This window comes from Prunus avium, chromosome 1 (assembly GCF_965620075.1).
Source record: "Prunus avium chromosome 1, drPruAviu1.hap1.1, whole genome shotgun sequence".
In the NCBI taxonomy this organism is placed as follows: Eukaryota; Viridiplantae; Streptophyta; class Magnoliopsida; order Rosales; family Rosaceae; genus Prunus; species Prunus avium.
In genome coordinates, this window is record NC_142284.1 from 50113433 (window position 1) to 50126154 (window position 12722).

Consider the following 12722-nt stretch of genomic DNA (forward strand, 5'->3'; position numbering starts at 1 on the left):
GTTAAATAAGTGTTCTTTACGTACTCAAACTAGAACTTATAGGAAGCCGACAAGTTCTTCGTGGGATCGACCCCGTACTTACATAATCTTTACTTCATTAGATTCGTGCACTTGCGGGTATTTTTAATTGGTTGTTGGCATATTAATTTGTGTCCTTTTAGGAATGCAACATATGTCCGCAAGGACTTGGGGCCAGTGACTGTTGAAACTTGGCTGCACAAGAGACCTTCAAAGATGCCTAGCACAATTTGAACAGTACAAAGCGCACAAGACCTTGCAGCCCCACTTGGACTGTTCAAATTTTCTTCTTGTGCTTGGAAGGTGTTACTAGAGGTGGTGTACAAGTTGGATTTTAAAAGAAAATTATTGAATTGGATTTAAAGAGAGAAAGGCATGGAATCTTCTCTTTTCTTCAACTGTAACAACAGAAAAGATACCTTCTCTTTTCCCAACTCCCAAGGCCACTCTCCTCAGCTCACCAACCAGGACAAAGACATTTTTGCCCATGCCAAATAGGACTTGTCCATGCCACATCATCATTTTTAACAAAAAAGTTGACTGAGATGACGGAAATGATGATTTCTGCATAATTAAAGTACCATTGTAACAATTTAGCAATATGAGGGACGAAAAGTAAAGTTTGGTTTTAGTCCAGAAACCATTGCTACAATTTAGCCATATATATATATTTATTTATTTTAAGAGTATAGCCGTCGCCCGGCTAGAATATTTAAAAAGTATAGCCGAGCGGCTATACCCTTTAAATATATACGGAAGAGGCGAGTTCATACCTTTCTTTTCTGAAACCACTCTAGGTTAAAGATGTACAGGTTTTTTTTTTTAAGTCAAGTAAAGATGTACAGGTTGACTACCATCTAACGGTAAAGATTGTAATGGCAAAGGTTTCTGTTTTTAAGTTGTGTACTGACTAATTTCTGTCGGACTGTACTGACTAATTTTTGTTGGACTGTACTGACTAATTTCTGTCGAATAGTATTAATCTGTTCCGGAGAGTACTGACTGTTTATCCATAATATTATAAGCCGTTTGGTGCTGTTTCGGATAAATAGTCTGACTAAGTTATACTGTGTTTGGTGTTATTCCGGATAACATCATATCAAACAATTTTTTAAAAAAAATTCTTTAATAATTTAAGTGGAAATTGAAATTCAAATGTCACGAATTTTTTTACTACGACAGTTCTACTCCTTCAAGATTCCAATCTCCTTAGTTTACATCATTTGGCTACTTTGTTATCCAGTTGCTGGGAGCTTATGCATCAAATTGATAAGGCTTATTATCACAAAAGGTCCCTAAGGTTTACGAAACTATCAGATTTCATCCTTAATGTTTTTTTGTGTCATTAGTGGTCCTCAAGGTTAGTATGTATGATCACAAATGGTCCCTGCCGTTAGATTCCGTCAAAAACTCCGTTAGTTTGCTGATGTGGCATATATATATATATATATATATATATATATATATATATATATATATCACAAAACATCCCTGAGGTTTACATATCACAAATGGTCCCTACAAATTTTTTTAATTTTTTTAAATTTAAAATTCATAAAATTTTGGTTTTATTTTTTAAATTATTTTAAAATATATATTGTATTTTAAATACACATGACACTATATTATTTTAGATGTGGGCTCCACATAGATGCCACATCAACAAACTAATGGAGTTTTTAAAAAATAATTTAAATTCATAAAATTTAAAAATGAAAAAAACCAAGGGTTTAGGGATTATAAATGGTCCTTAAGGTTAAAATCCTTATATAAATGGTTTTTTCATTTTTAAATTTTATGAATTTTAAATTATTTAAAAAAAAACTTCATTAGTTTGTTGGTGTGGCATATATGTGGAGCCCACATCTTCAAAAATATAGTGTCATATGTATTTAAAATACAATATATATTTTTAAATAATATAAAAAAGAAAACCAAAATTTTATGAATTTTAAATTAAAAAATTAAAAAAATTCGCAAGGACCATTTGTGATAGATGTGTAAACCTTAGGGATGTTTTGTGATATGTATATATGCCACGTCAGCAAACTAACAGAGTTTTTGACGGAACCTAACGGCAGGGACCATTTGTGATTATACATACTAACCTTGAGGACCACGAGTGACACAAAAAAACATTAAGGATGCAATCTGATAGTTTCGTAAACCTTAGGGACCTTTTGTGATAATAAGCCAATTGATAATTGTGTGATGAAGCACGTCTATAGAGAGAAGAAAATGGTTGTAGACTGCTTGGCTAATGGGAGTTTCAATTTTGATTTGGGACTTGTTTCCTTTGCTGATATTCCTAATTGGGTAGGGGTCAACCTAGATGAGGATATGATGGGAGTTCATAGAACTCGCTTTATTACTGTTGCGTAGTTGTTTTGGGGCTCTTCCCCCATCTCACCCAAAAAAAAAAAAAAAAAAAAAGATCTGCCTGCATATGTATATATATATATACTTCAATTCAATAGCAATCAATTTTGAACAAGGAGAACTTCGATAGTCACCCACAACAAAAGCATCAATCCGAAGTAATTTCCACAAAAATTCAATAAAATATAAAATATAAAAAGAAGAGAGAAGAAGCAAGAAGAATCATATTGGAGAGAGTATGAAAGAAAGAGAGAGAGTGAGAGATGGATATCTGGAGAAGAGTGAAGAAAATAACTTGTGGAGAAGATAGCAGAGAAGAACCCTACGGAGAAGAAGATGAAAAGAGCGTCTGATTTTTCTACGTGTTCTTTTTCCCTAGCCGTATAATTAAGCGTGTATTATCTAAACCGGGGTGTGTGGGTTGTATTAATTAGTCAGGTAAGGAGAGTATTAAAAGCCCAACCCGTATAAAATAGTCAGGTAATTGAATAATACAAGTTCACACCAAACACCTAACATAGACTATTTACTCCTATCCAGAATCTAATACGGTGTACCAAACGAGCCTCTAATATCTTCAGAGCACTGGAGATGCTGGATGCATACTTAACTTTTATCCTGCCAATTCTTTTGGAATTCGGATAAGTAGTGAAAATCTGAGCGTGGCAGTGTGCTGTGTTTTATTGATGGTGTAATGTTGAAATATATTCTTTAAATATATATATTTTAAAGAGTATAATATTTTAAAATAGAATATTTTAAAATAGAATATTTAAAATGTATAGCCGCTCGGCTATACTGTTTAAATATATACAAAGGAGGCGAGACAAGTGCTGAATATTTAAAGAAATGACATTGTGTTGATGATTGTTCCTCCCCCTGAGCCAATCACGATAGGATGTTAGTGGGCCAAATATATCTTTCCCGCTAGACTTGAGGGTATTGTTTTAAGATGTGGTGATGCATCAAAGAATGATGTCATACCAGTTTAGCAGTTTATTGAATAGCAGACTTATTTTAGGTATTGCTCTTTCAAGAGTATATTTTTTCCCTCTTTTATTATTATTGATGATGTTGGCGATGACGGTAGAGCTGAAGAAATTGTGTTTGTATCAGATTAAGCTGGGGGTGGTGGTGTTTATTCCTTTTAACATGTGGTGTATAGTTTTCTTGGGTTTCCTTTCCCTTTCTATTTGTCTTCCAAGGTTTGAAACCTTTTGTAATGGGGGTGGCTTGATGAAGCAGAGGATTTACATAATATAGCACAACACAAAATTCCTAAAAATGATGATATATGCAGAAGATATACAACAAGAAAGGCAAAATTGGTTTTATTGATCCAATGGTAATACATTCATCTTGCAAATTTTCTTTTAAAGACACGAAATTGGGGCAATTCATTAATGAAATGACCTCTTGTACCCTCTCTCAAAATCCCTAAATATTGTAATTACAATCCTATCACAATCAATCAAAACATATACTTTTCTGTAAAGACTTCAATGACAAGGTGGCAACCCATCATGTACAAATTGGTATTCAGAACAAATTGCATCACCAGAGGCTTGAGTCCCGGTGTGGGACTATTCCGTAGGGTAATCAGCAACGACTTAGAAGAGTCCCAGTGCAGGACTATTCAGTACAACAATCTGCAGGTGCATAGAAGAGTCCTAGTGTATGACTATTTTGGCAGGGCAATTGACAAGTGATATACAAGTCCTCACCACCGGTGTTCATCAGATGACTTAAGGTTCCATCTTTTATCCAATGAGCAGAGCACCGTACCGATGATTAACCTCTCTTTCCTTGAGGTTTCTTATTCCTTTGAGACAATCTTGAGTTTTGTGGGTGTAAGGAAATCTTCGTCCTCGAGATCACTGAAAGATATGTCTTCTTCATTTACCACATGAATAGCCGTTCCACTATATCCGTCTAAATCAGAATCTTCCTCTGGCCAGTCATCCTCATCATCTTCGTAGATATTGTCTAGTATCTTAGAGGATGGACCAACTGTTAAATTCTTATCCTCTGTCTTAATGATGGGATTTTCTTCAATAACAGACTTATCAATGAATGGCATCTCATTACTCTCAACTGGATGCTTCTCAGTCTCATGGACTGTGGAGGACATGGTTGATTCATAAGGATGTGTCCTTAGCAGCTTGTCCTCATAATAAACACTACAGGATGAGACCGGAACAAAATCGTCATTTGGTATGTTAGAATTGTCTTTTAGAAAAGACGTGTTTCTTCCAAATCCTTCGTATTCTGACATAGTCTGACATTGTAGCTCCTGCATCCACTTTGCTCTGGCTTCCATTACCTGCAACCAATATGTTAGACTGCATGAAATTTCAGAAAAGAAATATATACCAGGCAATTGCTCAATCAAAAAGTGCAAACAAAACTTTGGTCTCAAAATTTATTCCAATTTATTCCAATTTTTCTGAAACCATCTATCTAGTCAAGAATTTCGAAATCCTAACTTTATTCCCCCATGAGGAAACAAAACTTGAGACATCAAAACAAAATACACTAACAGCCTTGAAACAAACTTCATTTAGAACCACAGACCGACTAACCTCTTATCTCTCCTCTTTCAACAAACTTAACAAGACAAACAGTAACCTAAATAAAGTATTGAAGTTGAACTCTTCTAGAGATGAATATCCAACATGCCTGAATGAACATCTAGAACTATCAAAACCCAGGCCTGGAAAAGTTGGCAAACTCTAATGGAGGAGTTCAAGCTAACCAAAAGCAACAAGAACTTGTGAGATACAATGAAGTTTGGCCTTGGATAAGAAGAAACAAATGGAAGGCTGCAACTCTAGAATTGGCACGAAGCACAAATTCCCACTTTAATACACTACATGGTATGGTACTAAAATCCTGTAAACTAATTCCACTATAGTAGTAACTTTCATTCAGAATCTGAAGGCCTATGTTTGAAACAGCATCAAACTTAATCAATTATTTGAGGGACACTATATACAAAAGGGAAGCTTACTTGGGGTGTGGACAAAATCTCCGCATCCTGCTTATTGAGCCTCGAATGCAGAAGCACAAAATAGACTTTCCAGAAGTAACTCTCGCTCATATGGCATGGACAGAGTTCAAATCTCAAAGCAGCTAATCTTGGAGCAAAATGTTCAATCGCCAGAGCATGCTCTTGCTGGGCATCAGACATTTCAAAATCTAAAATAAGAAAGGTGTATGAATTAGGCACCAACCACCGAACTACATGATTAAAAAAGAGCAATAAGTTTGATCAGGAAAGAGATAATATCAAAACTAAGGGTTTTGTCCAATGTAATCAAACTCCCCTTCCAACAATTTCACCATGAACTCATTGAAATTTCTGCAACTATTATCAACTGCATTGTGCATAACATCCCCCATTGGTAAAGAGCAAATTTTATATTCCTAATTTAAGATTTGCAAAAAACCAATGTACATTTTAACCGCATCGAATTTGATATCCCCCATTGTAGTCAATAATTTGAAGAAGATTATGCAATGTACATTTTAACCGCATCGAATTTTCCACACTTCTAAATTGACCAATGAGAACTGAGACCTACATTCATACATACAATACATGCATATCATTTTGTGTACATATTTCTATCTATACATACCGCCTAAGTCCTCTTCCTCATCAAGAGGAAAGTCCAGCCACGTTTCTGGATGCATCGCTATGTTTTTAGCGAAAGCCAGGACCTCCTCAGTGACCCCAACAGCGCACTCTTCCAATGCATCCTCTTCGTCTTCAATCAAATCCATCGCCAATTGCTCGGGCCGATTATCGGGCGGCTCAGATCGATCGAAATCGGGACCTGATCGATTGGACAGCGTGGAGGGGTCCGAAGGCGGTGGCGCGAGGAAGGTAGCGACGCCCCAGAATTGGCGGGTCAGGGTTTGTTTGAATTCGTCGAGGTCATCCTTCACGCCTCGGGTTTGGGCGTCGTCTTGTTCCTCGTCTGCAGATTCAATTCCACTCCTTCCATTGTCATCTTCTTGGGGTTTGGTGTCGGTGGTGGGTGAGATTGGTGCTTTGTCGTTGTTGTTCGGTACGACGTCATTCTCGGCACCACCGTCGTCGTCAAGCCGTAGAGAGTCAGCGAGCGAGCGTGCGAGCCATGACATTTTTTTTTTTTTTTGGAGGAAGGAAGAAAGTGACGGATTGGAAAATGGGACGTTCAAAAAAGGTACGGGCGCAGTGGAAAGTGCGGGTATTGGATCCGCTGGTTTACGAACTATCCTTGTCGATAGTGGTAGAGCTATAGAAAAATGCCACGTGTGCACGTGCCGGGGTGAAAAACCAAATTATTTTGTCCGGCACAAGATAAATATATGATTAGGTAGATCCAGGTATGATATTGGATCCAATCATATGAGCTCCAAGATTATAACGGACTAAAGCACAGACACCTTTTGGACCAAATAAAATAAAATAAATTTGAAAGTTTTTTATGGGCTACGGAAACAGGTGAATGAAGTTTACTTTCCAAGCTGTAAGCCCATGGTTGATTTGGATTTTGGGCTTATTGCACTGTGTAGATTTTGGGCTTGAGTAAATTCAAATTTTAATCTGTGGCCCGACTTTGAATTCAATTTTACATTATGCATACATGAGTTAGGTCAGTTGGTTAAGACAGTGTGCTTGCTTTCTTGCACTCGAATTCAATCCCCCTTCCCGTATATTATAGTAGTTTAGAATATCACTTTGTAAATAAATAAATAAATAAACTTAATGCATTAAAGCTTCAGTAGTCATGATTGTTCCAATTGTGAAATGTATATATGTATGTTATGTATAAAATTTTATAAAAAATATAAATTACAGGTAACTTGACAAAATAAAAAATATGTTTTTGGAGGTGAATATTTTTCAAGAAATAATTGAAGCAGCAGGCTGAGGGACAACTATGTAATTTTCACCGAAGTATTGTGAACGACTCAAAATTATTATTTATCATTAATATTTATATTTCCATTATTTCGAGTCTTTTTGGTTTTGGCCGGCATTATTTCCATTCAAAGATGCCATGTTGCAATTGCAAATGCTACAAAAGAATTTTTGGTTCTTGTCCTCTCTGCTTTTCAGGTAGACAAGGTTTCAATGCTCTCTTTTTCCCCTCTTGAACAAATTTCTTTTCATTGCCAAGGGCCCAAGGCTTTGTCCATGTGCGCCCATTCGTGACAACAAAAGTGACTTTGAGGGCCCTTAAAATGCTTCATCTAGTTTCATGTTTTCAACTGCAAAGTACTAATTATTATTATTATTTTTTTATACGAGCGATATTAGAGGAGGATGGATTCAAACGCATTATCTCGAGTGCAGTATAACCGCACTTGACCACTTAAGCAATAAGTGCCTCGCATTTTAATTTTAAATTTATTACACCAAAATATTAAAACCAAAACAAAAACAAAAATCATTGAAACTTTGGGAATCCAAAAAGCATTGCAATATCATCCTAAGATTATGATCAATGATTTTGATAGGACTTGGGATTAGTTGGCTAATTTTTCTCTGATATAATTTTTTCTAGGGGTTTTCATTAAAGCTCAGTCAGTTTTGTTTTCCCTTCTCACTTAACTTTTCGTTCACGTATGAATCAAGAAACCCCCTGTTTCTGTAGCAGCTTTTCCACAAAGAGTAAAACAATGTCCTCCTTCACAGCCCTGTTGCCAGTCAATGCATCCAATAAATGAAGGGAAGGCAAACAAAACAAGCAAACACAAAAGGCCCCTCCTCTCCTCCACCCATCTCTCAGCCAGTCAGCTCTCTCAAGTCATCAAAGGACAATGCAAATCAGAACAGCACAGTGCCAAACATAAATGAGTGAATGGGAATTTCTAAAGTTGTGGCAAATTCAAAAACCATCATGTAAAAATTAAAAATTTAGTGTTCAATGCTCATTGTACATGACTTTATCTTGTGCCCAACAGGCTCTACGAATGAACCCTGCAAAATCCAAATCTGCCTAGAACTTTACAAGAGGGAAATATGACTGAGAATCAATAGGGCTGCACAAGCCAAGCAACATAAACTACAATTACAGTAAAGTTTTCCCTTCACTCAACTCCTTTACAGATACATGATAAAAGCCACTCTCTTGTTTGGACATGAAGAAACAAGCAACCTATCTGTAACCATTGTTGACAAGACAACAAACAAAAAGAACTCAATTTGGCTTGAAAATTGTTGAAGCTTCTTGGCAAAAAGGCCAGCTTATAGACAGTGGAATTGTAGGTATGCAAATTTTGATACAGTGCCCAAATTGATCCACATTATGATGCTTCTGGTGGTGGAAACAATTGATCCCATCAAAGATGTTTAGTATACACAATAAAGAAGGGTACCTCAGAAACACCACAAGTGACTTGTCTTGAATTTTCTTGGATCCCACAAGCTCTTTGGCTCCTTTATCCATTGGGACAATGAAAAATTGAGAGAATGTATATCAACAAAGTACCTTTTTTTTTTTCTCTTCATTGTATTGTTCTAGTAAGCTTACACTTGGAAATGAATATTGTGGCAGTGTAATTTAGACTACACAGCTTCAAGAGCTCTGCAGCCCTTTGCTTCAATACAGGATTGCAACCACTCTGAATTACAAGAAGCAGCTTGGCTGCCAAACCTGCCTCCACAGCAAGCGAAGCGCATTCGTCCGGGGCGAGCTTGCAAACCGCCCACAAGATTGACAATGCAAGCTGAGTGCAGCTCTCTGAAACCTTCATCAATAGCCTAACCACACTGGGGATTGTCTTAGGACAATCTTTCAAAGCCTGCCTTCCCTCAGGAAGCGTTGACAAAACTTCTAGGATATGAAGGGCTAACTCCAAACACTCATGATTCAAATTGGGTAAGAGCTCAATCAATTGAGGAACTGCCCCGACGCTCACAACCGAGTTCCTGACTGACTCATGCGAACAAATTGTCTTCAGCAGACTGAGACCAGGCAAAACACCATTAGAGTGTCTTTTATCCTTCACTAACCTCAACAATCCAACCACAAGACTTAAGCTTGAGACGTTTTCTGACTCCAAATCCTCGCCCTCCATCAAAACTTCAATCAATTTCGTACAATTGATCTTGGTCTCAATGGATCCCTCATTCAACATATCAACCATTAACGATATCTTTGCCGGTTGCATCAGAATTGTCTTGGCTTCTGAACTGAGGTCCAAATTCACAAGTGTCCCAATTGCTTCTGACCCAACAGCGTGTGAAGTGAAAGGACCCAACAGAGAAGTAATCAAAGCAACACCTCCATTGTCCACCACTGTGTTCTTAGCTGATGCATGAGCAGCAGTCACTACCTGTCTGAGCTCCTTGAGAGCTTGAACTCTGGCTTGGCCCTTAACCTTCTTCAGTGTCTCCAGAATCTCCAAAACCCTTCCTTGCACATCCTCTGACCTCTTCTTCATGGCCAAGTACTTCTGTGAAAACCAACTGCAAATCAGCTGCTGAAGGGTCTTGTTGGGTGTGACCGAATCATCCCAGAGCTCTTGCATTGTTGTGGGACAAGTATAGTGGCCCAAAGAGAACCATTTGAGAATGTTTGATCTCTCGTAAGTCTGACCCGTGCAAAGGGTTACAGGGTCTTGCATTGGCTCCAATGAGATTGGACAAATGAAGACTGAAGGAATCTCAATGGACTCAAGCTCCTCAATCATCTTCTTCAGATCCAACTTTTCAGCCACAACACCAACACCACCACCACAAATTAACCCATCTCCACCACCCAAAATCCCATCTTTCACTGCAGTGTCCAGATCTAGAACTTGGCCACCACTACCCACATCAAACTTCATATCCCCAACTCTTCTCCTACCAGTTGGCTGGTACATAGGCATTTTTAGAACCCCTTATGCAAATCAAGAAGAAAACCGAATAAACTACACTTGGCTTGGATAAGAAAGAGTTAAAGACCCTCAAAATCCAAAGACACCAAAAAACAAGAATTCCACTTGAAGACCAATCTGTCCCATCACATCCACCCAGCAAGAAGCGTGTGGCAAAGTAAAGGAGATAAAGAAAAGAAGATGGAGAGAGAAAGTGTGGAAAAGAGAGGAGGGAGAGTTTTCTCTCTCACTGTTGCTTTCCTTTACTCTCTTTGGCTAAACCTTCTCATTGACAATTACAAGCAAGCAACAAAGACCATCAAATGCCAAAGGGGATATCTTTTCTCCCATTTCCTTGCTTTATCTGATCTCTTTCTATGGTCAAAAGGCCCACCTTCTTCTTCTTCACCACCACTACCACAACCATCATTATAATCATCACCAAATCAAGCACATCATGAAGTAGTAATCTTCTTCTCCAATACCAAAGCTCTCACTTCCTCTTCAAGCTCAATAAAAAGTTTGAAATCATAAACCCCAGATCAGGGAAGAAAAAAAGCAACAGGGCAATCAAAAGTGACAAAAAGGTCCAAACTCACTCATATCACTCAAACAGCACTCACGCAACTGACCAAAAAGAATACAGAGAAGAATTTTATAAATTTCTCAGAAAGAATTATAACAACAAAGACATGTGAGAATGAGAAAGCTCAGAACCATACCATGATAGCAAGTTAGAAAAGAGAAGGGCAGACGAAAGAAAAGCATAAGAAAAAAAGCTATCTTCTTCTGCACAGTCTCCTCCACTGCTCTGCAGGTCTTCTTGTGGGGGCAGGTGACGAAAACCCCCAAAAATTTGTTTATTATTATTATTTTCTTAAATTTCCTCGAGAAAATGATAGATTTGTGTGTGTGACAGTGTGTGTCTGGGTTACCGGCTATCTCCGGTTCTGCAAGTCCTGTCAAACTGTGCACCACACGTGCAGTCATACCTTGTTTCTGGTCACAGACACAGTAATATCTGATGATAATCTTTTCTTCTTGTTTTTTGTAATTTATTTTTGTATTATCGATATTCATGCAATTCTGTATAATTTATATAAGCAGGCAGATGCAGTGGCAGGCAGAGAGTCTGCATCTGTGACAATGTAATTACGCAACCAATGCCCAGATAGGATAAAGGTTGTTTTTGACTCAATTATTTTTAATAAAGGTCGTTTGACTGAATTATATTCTGTAATTAAATTTAAAATTATAAACTAATAAACTTTTTTAACTTTAATTTAATCAACATTTCTATAATGACTTTGGATAAAAGGGTGTTCGAGTTTTCTTTTTATATCGACCAAAAAATAGTGATATAAATTGTTGTTTTATTCCTTTTTTTTTGAAAAAAAATAAATTATTATTATTATAAAAAATTCTCTATATATACCAAAAAAATGTTACAAAAGGGTGCTTGAAACCTTCCACCATGTTTGTCGGCACTAAATCTTGAATAGATAGAGATGAGTGCAACTTACAAGTGGGATGGACGATCAAGAGATCGATTGGGTGTTGGATGCCGATTCTTCCTGTCCTTGGATGCTGATCCTGAATAGAAGATAAGCGAAGCTCGTGAGGTCTATGGAACCGGTGTGGAACCAGCCTAAGACCCTCCGATGCTCAAGTAAGATTGTTTTTAAGAGCTCTTGCTGTTGACCATATAGAAGTATAAAAGTCAAGCTGAAAAGTCTTACCCCTGTATTGTAGTGGGAGGGGCATACTTATAGAGGGCATTTAGTATGCTCTTAGCGCTCATTTTCGATGTGGGACTCGTGGGAGGGCCCTATGAGGTTGACACGAGTCCTTAGATATTTCAGGCGGGTGCTTCGAGGTTGATTCTGCAGAATCGGTAGGGGATACCGATTGTAGGCTGTGTTGGGCCCTGTAATGATCTTTTGCTGCTTTGAGACAATATCATCAGTAGCCTATGCCGATTGTCCGAGGCCTTGGGTGCTTGGGCGAGTTTATGAGATCCACGTGTCGTTGTACGAGTGGAGGGTCAGATATGGTACAAACAGTAGTCCCCCAAGTTGCCGATTGAGAAGCTTCTCGGTTGGGGACTTGAATGTGTATTCGGCATTCTGACCCGGACACAATGGTCCCATAATTGCCGATGGTGGTATGTAGTCCCCCAAGTGCCCAAGGGAGTGAGCTTGGATAGGAGACGGCATGATGTGCCGGTTGTTGCAAAGGGGCGAGTGAAAACTCATGAATATGCGGCTGCCGTTCGGCACGAGAGGTGAGTGAGAACTCATCAATGTGCGTCTGCCGTTCGGCACGAGAGGTGAGTGAGAACTCGTCAATGTGCGCCTGCCGTTCGGCACGAGAGGTGAGTGAGAACTCATCAATGTGCGCCTGCCGTTCGGCACGAGAGGTGAGTGAGAACTCATCAATGTGCGCCTGCCGTTCGGCACGAGAGGTGA

At 38.3% G+C, this 12722-nt stretch overlaps 1 protein-coding gene and 1 pseudogene across 2 annotated transcripts; both read right to left on the reverse strand.

Moving 5' to 3' along the window:
* Window positions 1-3703: 3703 nt before the first annotated feature.
* LOC110763166 (BSD domain-containing protein) lies at window positions 3704-6625 on the reverse strand. Its single transcript, XM_021965929.2, has 3 exons — window positions 6039-6625; window positions 5408-5595; window positions 3704-4720 (listed from the first exon to the last, which is right to left on the reverse strand). Exons 1-3 carry the CDS (start codon window positions 6544-6546, stop codon window positions 4214-4216), a joined length of 1203 nt encoding a protein of 400 aa, XP_021821621.1. The 5' UTR covers window positions 6547-6625; the 3' UTR covers window positions 3704-4213.
* A 1653-nt stretch (window positions 6626-8278) lies between these two features.
* Window positions 8279-11117, reverse strand: LOC110763158 (U-box domain-containing protein 30 pseudogene; annotated as a pseudogene). Its single transcript, XR_015833018.1, has 2 exons — window positions 10977-11117; window positions 8279-10756 (listed from the first exon to the last, which is right to left on the reverse strand). The product of XR_015833018.1 is annotated as a U-box domain-containing protein 30 pseudogene (transcript).
* Between the last annotated feature and the right edge of the window lie 1605 nt (window positions 11118-12722).